Source organism: Carassius gibelio, chromosome A15 (assembly GCF_023724105.1).
Source record: "Carassius gibelio isolate Cgi1373 ecotype wild population from Czech Republic chromosome A15, carGib1.2-hapl.c, whole genome shotgun sequence".
NCBI lineage: Eukaryota > Metazoa > Chordata > Actinopteri > Cypriniformes > Cyprinidae > Carassius > Carassius gibelio.
Window position 1 is genome coordinate 11159371 of NC_068385.1, and position 20411 is coordinate 11179781.

Genomic DNA, 20411 nt, shown 5'->3' on the forward strand with positions numbered 1-20411 from the left:
TTGCATATACATTGATTTATGCAGTGTACCATATGTCTTTGCATGGCTGCTTCAGTTTGTGCATGCTCTCTTTGGAATTTACGTGTCTCCCCGATGATTATCCAGTTCCTTAGCCAGCGCCATCCACATGTCATGTGTTAGTAGTGCAATGTGACAGATGCCAGCCAAAGCCTGCAGGGAGGACAGCATCCCTATTTTAGCACTCACTGGTCATGGCGCTATGGGAATGAAAGCATCTCTCGGGTGTTTCTGTCAGTAGAGTGTTAGAAGGCATGGGATGACTGTCAACACTGCAATATCCTTTCAGGGCATCATTAACTTTTTTTGAAGGGACACCAGTGGTAATTCTGGCTTACTTACTGCCCTAGTCCAGATAAACCATGACCAAAGAAACAATTTAAAGTACCTGTAGTAGCTGGTTAAAAAAAATAAAAAGAATGGAAAAAAATAAAAATAAAAACAGGACTATTGTGAACTATATTATAGCAGTTTAAAATATTTTCTGTTTTTAATATATTTTAAAAAAAAAAAGTATATATCTTGTTATGGCAACCTGCATTTTCAGTAGGCTTTACTACAGTCCTCAGTATCACACAATCCTTTAGAAATGAAGAGTGTTTATTTAAAATAGAAATCTTTTTCACTGCCTCATTTTTATCAATTTGAATTTTCCCTGCCCAATAAAAGTATTAATTTCTTTATTTTTTAATGCATTAATTTATTAACAATAATTAATATTTTATTAATTGATTTCTTTTTCTTTTTTTATCTAACCCTAACCCTAACCTAACCCTTTCTTTATACTCCACTCATCTCTTAACATCAACGGACGTTAGGTTGACATTGACCTTTCCAACGCAATTAGACACTTAATCAGAAATTAATTATTAATATAAACACAACCAACAGGGCTTAGGGTTGTTTGTCTCTGTTACCTCATTATCATCCACTAATGACCAAGCCAGCATCTCATTTCCACTCCAAAGACAGAGGAGAGATATTTGTGCTGAGATTTCAGGTGTGAGTAAAGGGCATTTAGAGAAGCCCCATGCTACGCTGGAGACTTCCTCCCTTCTGGACACCACAGCAGCCAGAAAATGTGTATTTAATCAAAGCTTGTGTATGAATTATGAGTTAATGAGAACATTGTTGCAAGATAAAATAGCAGCTACAAGCATCAGGTATGCAAACTCATTCCATCCATTCCAAACCATTACAATGTACAGCCAACAGTCTGATGCCAGTGGAAGTTAGCCTTATGGAGAAGAAAAACAAAACATTTGTCTAGGCGGAGGCAAAACATGCAAATAATATATGAATAAAACATCCCTGTCCAAACCAAGTGCAACCTGTGCCTGCTTTTGAAATGGTCAAAAAGTACATGAAGATGAGGACATAAGTATGACTCTCATTAAAATACCACTTCTTGTGCTACTAATTACTTATAATTACAGAAAGCTGGAATGATAAGAATTTATCCCCATGGGACAGGACAGGGTGACGATGTTGCTTGCTGGGCCTCTCATCCTTTTGTCATTCAGTGAGTATCCTTCAGGAAATGAGCTTTTTGGCATGCAGAGAGATCTTAGGCATGTTTCATAACTGTATGGTAATTGAAGTCCAGTGATGTGATCAGAGTCTCTGTATTACTTGAAATTACTGAATTACACTGAGGTCAAAAAATGTCTTCTACTTAAGTTGAGTTCTCAAAATGCAAGTTTGATCAAACAGTACCTTATTTATATATTACCTAGAAGAAGAAGAAAAACAGTTCATTACAGTGTACAAAACAATCAGACTAGCAACAAGACAAACTTAGAGTAATAATACTTAAACTTTCTGAGGAAATTTTCACTGCATTTAATAAGTGAGAGACAAGAGGGCAACAGTTGTTTGTTTGAAATAAGAAAGAAAATCTGCTATCTTATAAGAGAGGCATGAACATGTCCCCTGTTTCAATGTATCCAATATGTGGATAGGAAATATCAGATCGTTAAATGACAAATCAAATAATCAGAATCAAGTATTCCAAAAGGTCTTGTGATAGAGTGCAACAGTGTCCGCCCACTTTTTCAGCAGCCTCGGTTCATTGATTTTTCCCATAGAGTTTTAAAAAAAGACTTACTTATAAGTTATAAGCCAACAGCTGCAAGGTGAATCACAACATTACAACCTTTAATTACAAGCAAAAATGTACTTTAAAATCTGACAGAAAGACTATACAAGACTGTGTACTTCCATTGACTGTTTGAAAATGACATTTAAAAAGTCATTTGGAGTGCTTCTTGGGAGTGGGCGAGATTGTTCGAGATTCTCTGATTGGTTGAGACTTTACTGCATAATCATGGGCAATGTAGTTTTTCACTAGGAATTCAGCGGTTAAACATGATTATTTTAAAAATAATTTGAAGTCATGGAGACAAACTTAAGCATATAACATCAATTAACAACCATGCCTTTAAAGGTTTAGAAATTACAGTTAAAAATACATTTCCCTGTGGAGAAAAAGAATGGGCTTTACTTCCGGAACCCAATGGTCACTGTTATAACATGAGAAAATGACGCTCAACACTGATTGTTGTTAACATATAAGTGGTGACTTTTTCAATGTTAAAATATTTATTCCTATCCAAGTTCATTTTGACAATTATAACTTATAAGTATGCTATAATAAACGCCAGCGGTGTGCATCTTTGGACAGTCCATGTTTGGCCAAACAAAGGTGTGTCTTTCAGAGACCTGTTTTAAAACAATCAATATGTTTGGTGCTGGAAATTACACTACCGGGTTATTTTAAATAATAAGGGTTACCCTGTATCCCAGTAACAGTACTGAACAGGTGCAGGCTGGATGGATTGTCTCTAGTTACTCTGTATTTCAGTCTTGTGGTGTTTGTGGTGATGAGTGAAGGTCTCAGAAATGGGGAATATGAGCAGCTGTGCAGGAGAGTGCTGTCAGGCCACAGGTGTTCCTTCTTTTGCTTACCAACTGCCGCTCTCCTTTCCCATCCATCTGCCCATAACAACGCCGTCTAGGATCACGTTTGAATACCTACTTTCTCCACTCACAGCTGGGTAATCATAGCTAATCTACGAAAAAAGTTATTTCTTTCATTTCATTGCAGAGGTTTTGCAGGGAAAATCTTCCTGGTTTGATTGCAGGTGTGGGATGTGTCTGGTTTTTTGTTTGTCTTGAGCAGAAACGAGCTGAATCCACCAGAGCACAGAATATATTTGTCACCGGATGTAGATTTCTGGGCCTGAAATGTTTCGATGCTGAATTTTAGAATGAGGGCATTCTCTGATAACTCTGATAATAATGTCATAGTGCATATAATCTGATTCAGTATTTTTCACTCTTATCTATTTATGAGTCATAGACACAACAGAAAGCTGCAGAATTTTTCATAATTTCTGATGCACTTTGAAGTGAAAGGCCAATTATTATCCAAAAGAGCAAAGAAACCTCATTAACCTATCTGACTTTTAAAAACAAAACAAATTTTCTTCATAATTCTAAAATTAAACACAGTTGATGGCATTTTGGCCAGACCAGACTTTTGTATGGTAGTTTGTATATATAACAACTCTGCAAACTTATAAAAGAAATGAATGGAGTTAATACGAGACCAAATATCTCCAAAAAGTTACTGCAAAACTACACTATAATGGTGTACGCTGAGGTAAATGAAAATCAGACCCAAATCAGTTCAAACCCAACCCATTTTTCTCATATCTGCACCAAAGGCTCCTCACAGGCATTTTAAGGGGTCTTTATTGTGCTGTGAGAGGCTTGATGGGTTTGTTTTGTTCCTACACCAAGTCTATTGAAATAACAATTGTCTCTGCATTAAGCTTTGGGCCTCCTCCGAGGAAATTCGGTTTCCAGACTGACTCACTATATGGTTATGCAGTAGGCAACCTGAGAGCTTGAGCATCTGTGATAGTGTCATGCAAAAGGTCTAGAAACGATTAAATGTGCAGTAAATGAGGCAAGGCAAATGTCCTAGTAAACGCTGGGCTGTTAGATCATATTTATGATCTGTTTAACCACGTATGATTTGATCTAGTGCAGTGGTTGTCAATTCTGATCCTGGCACTGCACATTTTAGATGTCTCCCTTATCTGACACACCCTGTTCAGGTCCTGGAGCCTCTACTAATGAGCTGATGGTGTGTTAAATAAGGTTTGACTGCTTTGGTACTCAAGGACCCGGACTGACCACCGATCTAGGGAACACAAACTGACCAGACTTTGCAATAATCTGCAGGTCATTCAAGTGTCTCCCACTGACAGCTTCAGCACTAACCAGTTAATCTGTCGACTTACCATTCACTCCTTACACTTCATCATTTGATCATAAACATTGTCCATAAATAAATGTGACAGACTGGAAGAGCCAAAACGGTTCAAGCCACCAAGAGAAATATGTTGGAGCCAGGAAGACAGCACAATGCTTTCTGATGAAAAACTGGCCATGAACTGCAGTGCGGCACCCACCACTAGCATCTTAAGAAAATATTTCATGATATGATGATGAATATTTTAAACACATCTGCTTTACGCTGAGCTTACCCGGGGGCAGACACACAAGATTCTGGGAAAATGATCATGGATGAGAGCTGTAACAACTTAACAGCCTGCTACATAAACTTTCAACACCTACTGAAACAAGCATCTTTGTTTTTATGTATTTATATAAAACCTGTCATTTTCCATTTCAAACTGTTTTTTTTTTCTAAATAAATAATTAAATATAAAAATAACAATTCAATTTTTGCAAATACTGCAACCTTTATGATGAAATGACCATTTTCAATGAAGAACATCTCAAATAGAAACAAATAAAATAAAAAATAAATGCGTTTTTTATATTTATTGTTTATATAAAAAAAACTGGCATGCAGTGATTCCACACGAGAATATATTTTTCTCATTATTATTATTATTATTATTATTATTATTATTCCAAGCAATATTTGAGTATAAATATTATTTTAACTTATGCCTATTTATAAACAGCAGGAATAAAAGTTGTAAATTTCACTTACCCCGTTTAAACATGTTGGATATTGTTAATTCTCTGTCTGTCCACTCAGGTTCATTTATTCTTGTATTCCAGACTTCACACTGTCAGTATGATGCCAGGCGATCTATCAAATTCTGTCTGATTTAATCAGAATACATAAATGTATGTAGATAAATGTCAATTTGTCTAATTTATTGCAGTACCGTTGTCCATTTCATCCTGTGTGGTCCAGAGCAAATATGTCACTAGATGCAACTGAGAGCTGTCCGAAAGGAGCGGAACACATTCTGCAGTATTAATTGTTATCCAGTGAATAGATTAAGCAGGGGCACCTGGTGATGTAGTTCAGCGGTATTGTAGTATGTTATCCAGAAAAGCTCTAAAAGCTCTTATTGCCAGCAACTGACGCGTTTGAGAATCGGTTATCCCTCTAAGACACAGATTGTTGAGGAAAATCAGCAGATGGTCCTCGATCCGAGCCGCGGGAACTCTTGTGTCGGTGTCTCGCGCACTCTTCAGAGAGACTATACGCCGAACTATGGGGAGGTGTCCCGCTGCCTCCATACAAAATCTCCAACAATCCACCTTCTTGAAAGCATTTTGTCCAGATATTTCGGGTCTCGGGACACGGACAAATCACACATATGAGCGATACACCTTTACATATTGCGCGCGGTGAGTGAGTGGCGGAATGGACAGAGGATGCGCTCCAGCTGAGAGATGCGCGTGCCTGTGATGCCTTTGAGCTGTTGGGGCTCTCGATCCACTTATGGGCTGTTGTTTTTCCTGTCTCCCTCCCCAAAATAATCTGACATTACCATGTGTTGGTTTAGTGGTTGATATATTCTTGGTATGTGGAGCTCGACTCTTTCTCTCTCTCTCTCTCTCTCTCTCTCTCTCTCTCTCTGTGTGTGTGTGTGTGTGTGTGTTTGTGTGTGTGTGTGTGTGTGTGTGTGTGTGTGTGTGTGTGTGTGTGTGTGTGTGAGTGTGTGTGTGTGTGTGTGTGTGTGTGGTTCTTGCTTGTTTCCCTCTCTCTAGGCTTGAATAAAACCTTGCTTGATTTGGTGTTAATGCTACTACTACTACTACTAATATATATATATATATATATATATATATATATATATATATATATATATATATATATATATATATATATATATATATATATAATCACTTCTCCAATCGGCTGATCATTCAGTATCCCACTCTGTTTTGACAAACTTTTCAATCTCTGTGGATATTCTAACTTTTATGATTAAAGCACTATTACCTATTTACAATCTGTCAATATGGTACCCGTCAAATTATAATTCCTACTGTCTGTTGCCCACATCTTAAATTGATGCTGTTGTTACAAAGGACTGTATGTGTCCAGACAAGGATCGCCTGGTGGATCTGATTGTAAAGGACTTGAATACAATACATAAAGACCAGCATACTACTGTTGAATTGAACTGGTTTTATCATAACACATCTGACAGTGACTATTTCACATACATTCCTGACATTGTGATTGAAAATAAGGCTTTGAACTCTGTATTTGTCTTTGAGGTTGGCTGTTGTTTTGATCTGTATTTGGATATCTGCTATCTTTCCAAAATGCTAAAATATAAGCCATTGGTTGAAGCTTTCCATCAACTTGACTATCATTGTAAGTTAATTACCCTGGTATTTGGAAGTTTAGGTCATGTGCATAAAAATGTGATTAAAGTACTGCAGTTGAGTGGATTGCAAAGAAAGGCAGCAAAAAATAAATAAATTAGAAAAAAAAAACGTGCTAAAAAAAAATTAATCCATTATAGTGAGTATGCAAATATGGAAATGAAGATGTCTTGTCTATCCTTGAGCGTTGAATGTTATAAATATAAGAACTTGTGGAAGTATGTTAGCCATGTGTACCTGTCATCTTGTAAACTGATTTCCTCAAAGCATTTTTGTCTTGTCTTGTCTTGTGGATTCAAATAAAAGAAAATTGTGTCTTGCTTTTTTTCCCTACTGTCTCTAGGCTGGCAGACCTTGAATACAACCTTGCTTGATTTGCTGTTAATAATGAAAAACAAAAAAATGGAAAAAAAAATAATAATAGGTAAATTAGTTCAATTTAGGAGGAGGAGCTAAAGCTAAATGAATTGTGGGGAGGGGGGGTATAGAAAAACGTATTAAGGATGAAAAATGCAAGTACCTTCTTCTTTCTTTCTTTTACCTCTATAGCTTTTACTTGCATCTGAGACACAGGAACACTTCCACTGATTCATTCACTGTGAAGGAGACTGGTGACTCAAGTTATAGCACTTCTGTCTCCATTCACAGGCAGATACACACCAGGCGATAGAGCACAGATGGAGATGAGGAGTCATGAAAGTGGCTTTATACATTTGATTAATGAGGAGACTGCAGGCTGTGAGAATGACAACAGCATCTAAGCACCAACCCTGTTCATGTTGAGAAAGCTTGATTTCTTTGATGCTGTAGATTGACATTTTTCTTAGTTAAAAAAAGACCTGTTAGTAAATGAATAAATAAATACCATTTTTTTAAATGTAGATTATATATGGATAAAGGCTAATGCAGGGATTCCTAACCAGGTAGGCTGAAAAAAGGTATAAAAGCTGTCATTAGGGTGGTACCTTTTCAAAATTTATTTCTTAAGGGTGCATATTAGTACCTTAAATGTATTATGTATTATTTATGTATGTTATGGGTACATATGACTATTAGTATGGTACATATCAATATTAAAAAAAATACAAAAAAGAAAAGCTATTTTCCAAATAATGTCTTAATACAATAATTTAAAGTCATTTTCTTAATTTGGGAAACAAGAGTTAAACTTTTTCCCAGACAACATAAATGTTGTTTGATGTAAATATATACATGCTTTTTATTATAAGAAGAACAAATTTGCTTCTTGGGTCACTGGCATCAAATATTTGAACTTCCCTTGTGTTTATGGATGGTATCGACACTTGATTTGCAACTCTGTGTTTAATGAGTAATGCCTGTTTCACTCCACGTGCACTTGTTTGGGGAAAGATGGCGGCTCCCTTTGGGAGATTGAAGTGATCACTGAGAAAAAAAAAAAAAAAAACTAAAGGTGAGTAGGTATTATTAGTTTGATTTTTTTAATACTTAATCGTGTTTGCAATGTCACTTTTAGATTTTTTGTCTGTTGGTGTTTGATAGAATTAGTAATGCCGTGTGTCTAAACAAGATGTCCAGGACCTCCAGCAGAAATATAGGTCCATAACATAAAAAATACAGCAGTATATTTCATTGTACACATGGGGTATTTTTTATTCCTGTTTTCACCTAACCCATTTTGAGAGTTTGCTGCTAAAAAGCAACAATTCTGATGAGTAACATGGGGTAGGGCTGAACGATAAATCTAAATCACGTTAAGACAGAAACCGCTATTGTTATGCATATCTTTCAATGAAGCATGGTTCTGTGATTAGCAGTAAATCTAGCCAGAGGGTAGCTGGATGAACAGAAGATTTAACCTGCTTTTATTGATTCAACGTGACGAATAAACACATGATTATGACAATATATGGTTTATCTGAGTTATTATTATTATAATAATTTTCATTAAAATAATGTATATTTATGATGCAATGCCTTTATCACTGGTCAGAATACTATGAAATATGTTGCGTGCCTTATTCTGTGTAAGAAAGCCACATCATTTCACAGAAGGATTTATTTGAAACACTCGACTGACATTATAAAGTGCGTTTGGAGTAAAAACATGTTACTAAATGTGTTATTTTAACGTGATTTCCCATGGAGCAACATTTACTATGCCGAGCCATAGTTCACTGAGAAGCTATGCAGACAGCTGTTATTATTGCAAATTATTTCTTAGCTTTCATAATTGCGCAATAATATCGTCTGCGATTTTTATGCATTTTAGTTTTTATTTTAAAGTATGTGATGATGATTTTCTGCTTATTATAGAACCGGCTTTACTAACAAATTGCGCATGACAATCGCATTCGATTAATCTTGCAGCCTAACATGGGGCAAGGTTGTGTAAACATTAAATAAAAATAGGGGAATTTTTTAATTTACCCTAAAGTGAACCGGGAGCCAATGAAGAGCTCACAAACAAGGGGTGGCGGATCATATTTGCAACCTACCTTAAGAAATTTGACTCCAGCATTTTGGACCAATTGTAAGCGAGCAACCTGGGACTTTGAGATGCCGCAGTACAAAGAATTACAATAGTCAAATCCAGAGGGTATAGACATGTGAACAGCTATCTCAAGACATTTTTTAGCCAGAAAATGTTTTATTTTAGAAAGTAAGCGGAGTTGAAAAAAGCTGGAGGCAACAACAGAGAAAACATGTTTTTCTAAAGTGAGCCAACTGTCAAAAAGAACACCAAGGTTCCGAAAACACTTTGATTCAAAGACTGACAGGCTTTCCAGGGTAGAGTTGTTAAACTCGAAATTGTCAGATGGGCCAAAGACAATAACCTTAGTCTTTGAGTCATTTAAGGTAAAAAAGTTACTAGCCAACCAGATCTATCCCTCGTCAAGACAAGCAAATAAAGATTGTATAGCTGAAGGGTCAGTTATTTTAATAGGCAGATAGATCTGGGTGTCTGCATAAAGTGGAAAGATACGCCATGCTTTCTCAGAATCAAACCTAAAGGAAGTATGTAGAGAGAGTAAAGCAAAGTTGCTAGAACCTAACACAACCATTGGTCTCTTGGTGGCCACCCTAACCAGTCTCCTCCTTGCATAGTCATTGAGTTTTTGGGGCTAGCTTACTCTAAGTAAATTTACAAATGCCATACATTTTATGTTTCTTAATTATTGATTTAGTAGTGCTCCCAGAAATATTCAGTGAGTTGTAAATATTCAATCTATCTCATCTTTTGCTTTTCAGTTACCTTTTCTTGGGCAAGTGGTGTTTTTATGTTTATCAGTGGAAAAAAGACTACTGTCATTAAGAAGTTTCTTATGCTTACCAAGGTTGCATTTATTTGATAAAAAAAAAAAAACAGTAAAATGTTAATACTGCAAAATTATTATAACAGTTTGAAATAACTATTTTGTATTTAAGTATTTTGTATTTTATTCCTGTGATGGCAAGGCTGAATTGTCAGCATACTCCAGTCGTCAGTGTCAAAAGATCCATCAGAAATCATTTGAAAGAAGATTGGAGTAAAGGGTGCTGAGAATTTTCATAAACAATAAACATCTTAATTATTCCAAAGTTTTAGTGTAGGAATATAGCAATTCTCTAAACTGTAGCCATGACTTACATTACAGATGGCCTGTCTGTCATAGACTTCAAAAATAAATGGACGCCTCTGACAGACTCATTCTGCTGATGACTGACCTCCCAGCTCAGCGGCTGTCCTGACGACAAAACTGATTGATTTGTGTGATGATTAATTTTGGAAGCAAGAAACGACAGGATGGGCTATCCTTGTCTTATTATATAGGCTGTAGCCCAGTCAATTTCTCATAAAAATTAGATTTTAGAGGAACTCGCTAGTGCAATTGGTAATGCACATTCTGTATTGCACAGTGGTGTCTTTAGTAATACTTACAGCTAACTTAAATTAAGGGAATTAACTCTCTTATTGTCTTTTTATGTAGTGCAAGGTCCGAGGAGAGTGGCCAATCAGATTCCTGACAAGATCCTCAACAATCCAGAGCTCAACAAGGCCATTAAGGCTTTGACAGCTAACTACAGTTTTGAGATCCACAAAACAATATGGAGGGTACGTCAAGCCAAAGCCAAGAGAGGTGAGCACATTAAAAAAAAAAAAAAGTATTAATAACATGGTTAACCTACAGTGCTTTGTCATGCATTTAAGGTTATATTGAGCATTTTAGTTTAGAAATACATTTTCCACTATGTGTGTGTATCTACTTCAAAACACTGGGACAACACTGCTATATATTGTAGGTAGCTTGAGTGCTGCAAAATGGTCATATGTTGTATTTTTTGTTATTAGGCTTACAGTTTCAGTACCAGAACATTAGTCATTCTGATTGTCTGTCTATAGAGAATTAACTTGCCTGAAAGTTAATCTCTGTTTGCAGGATAAGGCAGTAGCATTAGATAGGCTGCATTATATAGATTAATGTTCTTCGCTATTGTGTTATTTTAGTTATATGGACGGAGTCAAGCACACTGAAAAGCAAAATTGCCTTGGAGGTTTCCAAAGGCATAAATTTAAGATGTGGTCTTTTTGCTGTTCTCTGGAACAAAGTACAAGCTTCAAAATTACTGCAGAGGGCCGCTTTAAATCAGCTGGGAAAATTGGTCAAGTTCATGATGACATTTAGAGGCATAATTACCTCATTTTGTCAGGACTTTGCTTCAGCAAGATGTGGATGATATGGTCATTAGCTTATTAACCATCAGCTGATGCTGCTGAATAACAAGGACATGTTTGACACAGTCAGAATGACTTTTATTCATCAGATCACAGCAGCTTGAAATATTATCTTGCCATTTGATTTGTATTCAGATTTTGGTAACACTTTACAATAAGTTAAAATTTGTTAATGCATTCATTATGCATTAAGTGCATTACGTAATTTACTGTGGGTAATGTTAATTTCTAAATATTATGATCCTTTTTTTTATTTTTAAGCAGTATAACTATAAATAAATGTATTATGAATGAACATTAATTAACTGAATAATAATATACTGATAAATAAACATTAACCATTAAAAATTTGATTGAAATTGATTGATTGAAACTTATTGTAAAGTGTTACCTTCATTTCTAACGTAAGTCTTGAAGTCTTAATTTTACTCTTTCTTGGAGAAATATGTTTTTTGTATCTGTCTTCAATGGCCAAACTGAAGTACTGTGGGCTGTTTTGCATCAAAATGTTATATCCTCTGTAGTGACTTCCATAACTGTTTTTTGCAAAGATCCTGTCAGATTGGTGTGAAAATATTCCCCTCGAGAAACAACACTTATGCCTTGTTTTAAAACTGCTCTAATGAGATGTCATACATTTTCTTAGTGAGATTTTAGCAATTATAAGTGGTCTAGATTTTCCCATGGTTGCCCCACGTTATCTCACTAATAGCATCTTAAAGTAGAATATCCACTTTTATAGAAAAACAAAAGACATCTTATTCTAATGTACATGCTTTACCTCCTTAAGCTAACCTCAGATAATTTCATCATGGCATAAAAAGTGTGCTAATCCTATTTTTCATGCTGTATCATTTATCGTTATGCAAATTTAATTCTCATTTAGTTTTTGAAGTGTCCAATCAAGAGCTATTCATCGCGGTGTTGATGATAAATTGACTCAGCTTGAAGGCCTTTAAGTGAATGCTATGGCTTGGACTTGAGGTCTTGATACAGCAACCCTTTGGCTGTTTATTTGGGTTTGTTTGTTTAGCCTGCATTCTTAATCCATCGTAACCATTGGGATGTGCTGTTCTAAAACAGGCCAGTAGTGCAGTTGTATTAACACCTAAAGTTTGGTTTCAAGAAATGCCATTGACGTGTGACCTTTTGGGCTTCAAATTGCGATTTGTCTCTTTAAATCTCACCCGACCTACTTCATTTCCCCTTACTTTGGTCATGCGTCAGTAACTGATGGCAATTTGTCCCATTGCCCTGTTGAAGCATGTCCTCCATCATTCTAGTGCAAGTGTCAAAGAGCCTTCAAGATGGGCCATTACACAGTGAGATGAAGGAAGAAAATGAAGGAAAACCAAAGAGGTTGCTTTCAGTATATTTAGATACATTTTCACTTTAAGGAATCTCTCTGTAGAGTTAAAACCTACAGTGATGACCAATCTTTAATCACAAAAAGTCCTAATAATGCACTGCAGCCACAGAAATGTGCAATTTCAAGCCTCTATTGATGTGAATGACAACAGACAAGTGTTTGATGTGCTGAATGTGTTAGCAGGTGGCTGCTTTCATGGGGATTGGACAGAATGCTACAGTCTGCTGGGCTCTTTGTTGTAGAGGGTTTTCAGTTTAAAAGCCCCCTCTATTTCTGGACTCAATGGGCAAAGATCATTTTGACCAGATTCTCCTTTCCTCTTTTTTTTCTACCTTACTTTTCATGTTTTCCACTATTATTTTTCCTCAAATATCCGTAATGAAGCATTCGCTCTAAATCTTATAAGTTTGTCATGCCTCAATTTTCATATTGGTGTTGTGATTATTTTAAAGGGGATTGATTCTTTTTTTATACCCACTGTATAATATTTATTTTAAAAAAGCTTTAATGATCATATGCATTTGTGTCTTCCAACATTTGGTTTAGTGTGATGCATTGACCAAATTATGAAGTAATGATTTGCACTATACCATAGGACACTGTATATATATTAATTGATTGTAAAACCCTTTATTGTTGAGAGCTGCAGAACCTTTTCTATTTCACTCATATGTAGCCCATTTGATGTATTTATAGGCTAAATTGCATTCGTAATTATGACCTGTGCCTGGTCACTGTGTATTCTGTTGTATTAAATCTGTATCAAATATTCTTGTAGTGTGGCATCAGGACAAACGTCATCTACTTTCATTTCCTGCTATGACAAGGTGAACTTTGAATATGGATGTGTAACAAGGAAGCTTGTGTAACAGATTATTTCAAATGTAATGTGTTATGCTATAATGTTCTCTTGACTTGAGTGAGTCACACCTGATATATTGACAAGCTTTCCACACTTGGAATATAACATTGTTTTGTTGCACATGATGTAGTCATTGCCCTAGAGACCAGCACTTTTCAGAGATGCATTTCCTGTCTGTAATGAGAGGTGCCTTGCAACCTAATCTGGTTGTGTGTCAATTTTGAGAATAAATCATTGATTCATTCATGGGGCATTACTAGACATAAACGACATCATGAGAGTAGTCCACATATATCATGATTTGTCTGTTAATTAAAAGATACCAATAAATTATAATATAAATATTTAAAAAACGGATGTCGCACAGCTCATTATTTTGCTGAAGGTCTTGAGTTTAAATATGTAATTTTTTTTTTTAATAGACCAGAATTGCTACTTTATATCGGAGGATAAATATTAAAAGCCAAAGTACATTTTAGTCTGATTAGATTGGAGACTTTACAGCTTATGTCAGGATCCAATTCTGGTCCTTACCAGTGGTTAAAATGAATTTGCAAGAAATGTTATATGGATTGCAGTTTGATTTAGGGCTGTAATTGACTTATATTGCATGTTTATTTGGTTTTATATTTTAATTTTTTCAGTTTTAACTTGTCCGTTAATACTTTAAATAACAGAATTGTTACTGTTAATATATACTTTAATAATCATTTACAAAACCATGTGATATGCTGTATGTAACATATGTTTATCTTACAGCTTTTTATTACTAATGTTACGATTATAACAATAATTAATATTGATAAATCACATAAAAAAGTCATTATTGTAAAATATTTTATAGATTCAGTATGATACTTTAAGCTTATATACTTTGATACTTTTCTACCAAAAAGACCAGTTACCAGTTATAATTTTCAGATTTCTCTTTCAAATAAATGTTGTTCTTTTGAACTGTTTTTTTTTTTTCAATCAAAGAATCCTTTTAAAAAAGTTAACATTGATAATTACAATAAATGTTTCTTGAGACCCGACTCAGTGTATAACAATGATTTCTAAAGGTCAATCACAGGAATAAATTACATTTTAAGAGATATTCAAATAGAAAAGTTATTTTAAATAACTTTTATGTTATTTTAATAAAATAATTGCAGTCTTACTGAGCAAAAGAGTCTTCTTTCACAAAATCCCAGACTTTTGAGCAGTAGAGCTGAAGAACACAGAGCTACAGCCCCCTTCTGTCCAGGTCCTGGTTCATTCTTGTCTCTCCCTTCACCTTATTGTTCCTTTCTGTCTCAGTAGGCTTCATCAGAGCTGCACAAATATCTGTTTCTATGTTCATTTCACATAATGAGGATGCATTGGTTGCCTGACTGATTATTTGTGAGTTTTTCTGGCCTAAGGATGCCGATGATGAATGCAGACAATAATAGAGATGACTTACCTCCCAGATTAATTCATTCTTGTGGTTGAATACTTAGTCTACTGTGTCTTGAAATAAATGAGATCATAACCCAAACTCTATCTGCAGGTCTGCCAGTTTGTATTTACTCGTAAACTGATGGAAGTACAGAAATAAGCGCATATGTGATGTTTGTTCAGTGCTAAACGTTTCTCTAGAACCATCTATAAATTCTGTATTTGGCCAAGGTACAAGGGACTGCACTGTATCGCAAAAATAGGCCATGGCTAACAGCTTTTTTTTACCTGTTAGCCAGCACCCCCCATTATGGGACTCAAAGCTGAAAGTGATCTACCTAACTTAAAATGATAACAGTTCCTTACTTCAGTGTGTTACAAACATAATTTTGGTGTCTTTGGAAAGAAGACCCTTTGGGCTTTACTTTTTATCAACCAGATTTAATAATGCTCAAAACATGAAAAGTTATAGACACCTGAGGTGCCTTTTATTTATTTATTTTTTTAATATTTTTTTTACCACACTTAAAATCATAAAATCGTACATAAAATCAGCCCTGGAGCAATCTAGAGAAGTAATGGGTTGAAAATCACATGTCTCATGAGTTTCTATTTCAAATCTGAATAAGATATCATGAAAAATCAAACTCCTGCAAATATTTTTGTAAATATAACTATATTGAAGGCTTCTACAAACTATTTAGTCATCAAATATACCACTGCATAGTTTTTTTTTTTTTTTTCAATTATAAAACATTTAATAATAAATTAAATAATACACTCTCTCTATTCATATAGACTTGCTCACTTTGATAGCCGTGATTATACAGTAATAGCGAGCTGATTTGCGCTTAAACATGTGGTAATCATGCAGATACATTCACATTCAACATAAAACATACTCCCACATAAATAAAAACTGTAAAAAAAAATAAAACAAACAAATTTCATTGTTCATGTTTTGATGTGTACTGTTTACACAAATGTAAAAATAGCAAATACAGTCTTTATAAGTTTTCGATTGAAAAATAGATCTGTCATCGATGCTTGAGGCTTAGATCTTTATAATGATATATAGTTTGTCAAGATTAAAATTGTCCCATTTCATTTAATCTATTTGTAAACATTGACACATGCGAGTTGAGGGGTGTTGAGGACGCGGGCGTCGGGGTGCAGGTTGACAGGTTTTTTAAGCTAGTGTGTGTTTTTTTTTTGTGTGTGTGCCAAAAATAAATAGGCTTTCAAATAGGTTTCCTAGAACACTCCCCCTTTTTGTCATTGGTTAGCAGAATATGTAGTCCCACCCCCAACTTTGTCGCATCATATCTGTTACTGTTATAATGTGTTTAAAGAGAACTTAAAGGGATACTCCACCCCAAAATGAAAATGTTATTGTTAATCACTTACCCACTCACTAATACACTCACTTATAGATAAAGAAGTTATTTTTGTTTTATTCACATACAAAAAGTATTGTTGTCACTTCATAATGTTACGGTTTAACCACTGATGGCAGATGGACTATTCTGACGATGTCTTACATACTTTTCTGGACCTTGACATTGTATTATACTCGGCAGTCTATGGAATAGTCAAAAGTCTCCTGGTTTTCATCCAAAATATATTAAATTGTGTTCTGAAGACGAACAAAGCTTTTACAGGTTTGGAACAAAATTCGGTTTAGTAATTGATGACAAAATATTCATTTTGGGGTGGAGTATCCCTTTAAATGCTATGTTGTCTAATAGTAATTTATAATAATTTACCTAATTATATAACACCTCATCCTCATCCCATCTGTTTAGCTTTTATTGTTGCAGCCGTGCTCTTTCAGTCATTCAGATAGTTTGAACTATCTCAGATAGTTTGTAGCAACAGGTGTAACTCAACACACTAGGCACATTTATCTGTGTGTGCGTTTGTCCACTCGATGTCAGTCGAGGGTTCTGGCATTTTAGCATTTTCTTGAGCTTCTATGACATTTCTGGATGTGTGGTGTACAAATGTGTGCTCACTTAGTGCTGGGCTGGTGCCGGGCCTCCTTGGCGAGAAACAGCTCGTCAGCGGCTGATTGAGGATGGATGGATGGATGGAGAGATTTGTCAGGCACGGCTTTACTGAGCTGAATAACCTTTTACCTATAATAAACTCGCCCTTTCCCAGGTAATGACCTGTCTGTGTCTGTCCGGACTGAAGGAGGCCAGTCTTTTAACCTTTCATCAGAGTGTTACTCAGCCCAGCTGTATTCCCCCTTCTTCCTTTCATCCATCACTCATCCTGGCCTTCTTTAGCTCGTCTGCTCTCAGAACAAATTGCTTATCTCCTTTTTTTTTCTCCATCTCATTTATTGCTCATTTCTTCCCAGCTGAGCCATATTCATATAATTTCACAATTTCTTAAAAGAGAGTGTGAATTCTAAGTAGGGCACATCCTGAGCTCACAAGCTGCCTCAAGAGAGAATAGAAAAAAATATATAATTTTTTTTTTTTTTTTTCGGTCCCAAGTTCCCAACATGTTCAGGCTTGCCCTGCAAATGTTGTTGTACTTGTCTTTCAACCCCCCCCCCCCCCCCCCCCAAAAATAAGAAATGATAATGTTATAAAATATTTTTTTACTTTGCAAAAAAAATTATGTATTATGTTTTTTTAAATTGCAATAATAGCTGAAAGCTGTATATTCCTGTAAATCCATGTCATGTAACATAACATAAATTCATAAACACTGTTTTGCTGAAAAATTTACGCGTGATTCAAAACACTTATTACAACACATAAATTACTTCAAAGTATTTTAACTGATGCTCAGAAGACTATCACAGTAATTTTTACAAATTGCACTGCACTACCTGTGTTATATGTAGTTAATCAGATGTATAACCTTACTTTGACAGTATATTTAAGCAAGCAGAACTTGATGAACAAAAATGCTCAGTACCTCACAAATGTAAGAACGCATCACTGGTCAAATGTGTCTGAAACTGGCCAGAAGCTCTAAAGATGGAGGAAATGCCATGTTTAGATGAAATGGATATGGATGTAATTGATTATACTGCAGTGATCCAGCATATTTTAATAATTCATACAGCAGATTGTAGGCCACATGTATTTCAGTACTAATGAGGTGAGGCCAGAAATTTGGTATTTGTCATGTTAAATGGTACAAATACTCAAATATTAGCTTGATTTAAAATATCTTATAATTAGTGTAACAGAGTCAGAAGTTGAAAGCATCGGTTGATTAAAAAAATTAGATGAGACGTTGCTAGTCTTTTTGATGGACTAGAAATTGTGTTATGTTTCATGCTCGTTTATTGACTGATGAAAAGCCTCCTAGCTGGATAGGTCACACTTGTATGACATCATTATTACCTGATAGGCATGTAAAATGGTGATAATTGGAAATTTCACTGTCCCTTTTTTTCCTTTGAACAATTGTTAGGCTGTATAATACATGTAACAGATCCAATTTTAGGTCATCTGTCTGTTTCCAAGACAACAGCGCAGCATATCTAAGCATGATGTTGGTGTAAAATGAGGGAGAAGAAAAAATAATCACATTCTTTAGACATTTCTAATGTTATTAAGTTCATCAACCACATAATTTAAAGAGTTTGAATGATTTAAATATAATCATAAGCACAAAAAGCGTGATTTCATTAGATTGGTACAGTATCGGCTTATGGGTTGTTATTCTATTCTCGGAAAATAATAGCTTAGCATCATACCAAAAAAGTTAAATTATGCTAAATAATATACAAACTATCTGACAATATGTTGTTATTTAGAATAGAATATCTCTTTTTAGCAGCCTGTTTGGCTATTTTTTAAAATATCAAATATCCAGGTAAAGTTAATTTGTCATTTTCTTAGAAAAGTGTTTTTATTCAAGATAAGATAAATATCTCTAGGAATGAGCATATGTAGTTAACTGCTTTGCATGTTATTAGTAATATGTAGTCTTTTATTGAATAACTATCATTTAATTGAATTTAGCAGTGCAGATATGGTTGTATGGCTGTGTCTAAAGGTCAGTGGTCTTAATAAGGGGTAATGTATTGATTTTTCTTGGATTAAGACATTGTTATGGAATCAACATCCATGGTAAACCACGCTTTCATGTGGTCCATGCACCTATTATCATCTCTCTGTTGTTCTATGCACATTCATTTCACACTGATTTAATGCACTCCTCCTTCACAGCATTTAACTGCACATGCATTTCCACCCTGAGAGACGCCTTTTTGTTTTGCCCTGTTCGAGCTCTCTCGGGAAAAAAATGACAAGCAAGTTATGGCAGCGGTAAATTTTTTTAGATTGTCTAAAACTTTGCCATCTTAGCATTTATGCTTCATTCCAACTTTGCCAGCTGATAAGAGTGATTTCCTTATGTTCAACAGTTTTTCCACAGAGACAATGGAGATTTTTGGGCTTGTGTTCAACCTCGGTAACCTGACCTATGCATTTTCAATGCAGTTTTTTGGGCTGAATTTCATTTTTGTAACTGGTGGCTCATAATGAAGCATGACATTTGTGTTTTGGCATTGTGAAGATGTGAGACAGAGGCCAATAGCATGTCTCACACCAAATGCATTAGAGTTGGCAACCGCTTTCTAAAGTTTTGTCCTGTGGTTTCCTTAAATAATTAGCTGCTATTGTAGTACTCGGTTGTTTCTGTAATATAGCTGAGTACAAGGTAAAGTCCTGCAAATTTATCTCAAAAATTATTTTAATTGGTTAAAGCCCTCCTACTGTATTTGATGAGCAAATTAACTTGCCTATTGTTTAAAGGAAGACATCTTTAAATTACATGTTTGTATTTAATTATTTATAAAAAAAAAAGTATTAATTAATTTAATCCATACAGACATTTTCTTTCTTTATATTCTGAGTCCCATGTAAATATGTTTTTTAAAGCTATGCATTTTTTGTTTTGTTTTTGGAATTATTTTAGAATTTAAAAAAAAATGGTTAACTGTATAACATTTCTTAATTGTTTCATAGTAGGCCAACATTTGTTAAATCTTTGTGGGATAATGGATTTAAAAGCAGTTTTCTCATTTAGTACCTATAAATCTGGATTTCTGCATTTTTTGTTTGTTTATTTTATAGGTATTTGCCAAGGCTTTATTTAATTTTGATACATCTCTAGTTTATATTTTGCACATCAGACTGCCTGCATCACCAGACTAATATATAGGAGGCCAGAGCAGCTGTCATTCATATTGTATTATATTGCACTGACTGGACTCTCTGTCTTTGACCTGCAGTGGCCTTGCGGTTGCCTGAGGGTCTGCCGATGTTTGCATGTGTGATCTCTGATATCATTGAGAGGTAGGTACCGCACACACTCGTGCAGCACTCCTCAAGACTGTG

The 20411-nt window shown here is 35.1% G+C and overlaps 1 protein-coding gene and 1 pseudogene across 1 annotated transcript in view; one reads left to right on the plus strand and one right to left on the minus strand.

Moving 5' to 3' along the window:
- LOC128029187 (reticulon-4 receptor-like 1) overlaps positions 1-5904 on the minus strand; it is a 159481-nt gene extending 153577 nt beyond the window's left edge. Inside the window, exon 1 of the mRNA XM_052616802.1 lies at positions 5051-5904. Within this exon, the coding sequence (XP_052472762.1) occupies positions 5051-5063 (13 nt within the window). The 5' untranslated portion in view covers positions 5064-5904. The remainder of the gene's footprint in view (positions 1-5050) is intronic.
- A 3144-nt stretch (positions 5905-9048) lies between these two features.
- Positions 9049-20411, plus strand: part of LOC128028847 (2-(3-amino-3-carboxypropyl)histidine synthase subunit 1-like) — a 50854-nt pseudogene continuing 39491 nt past the window's right edge.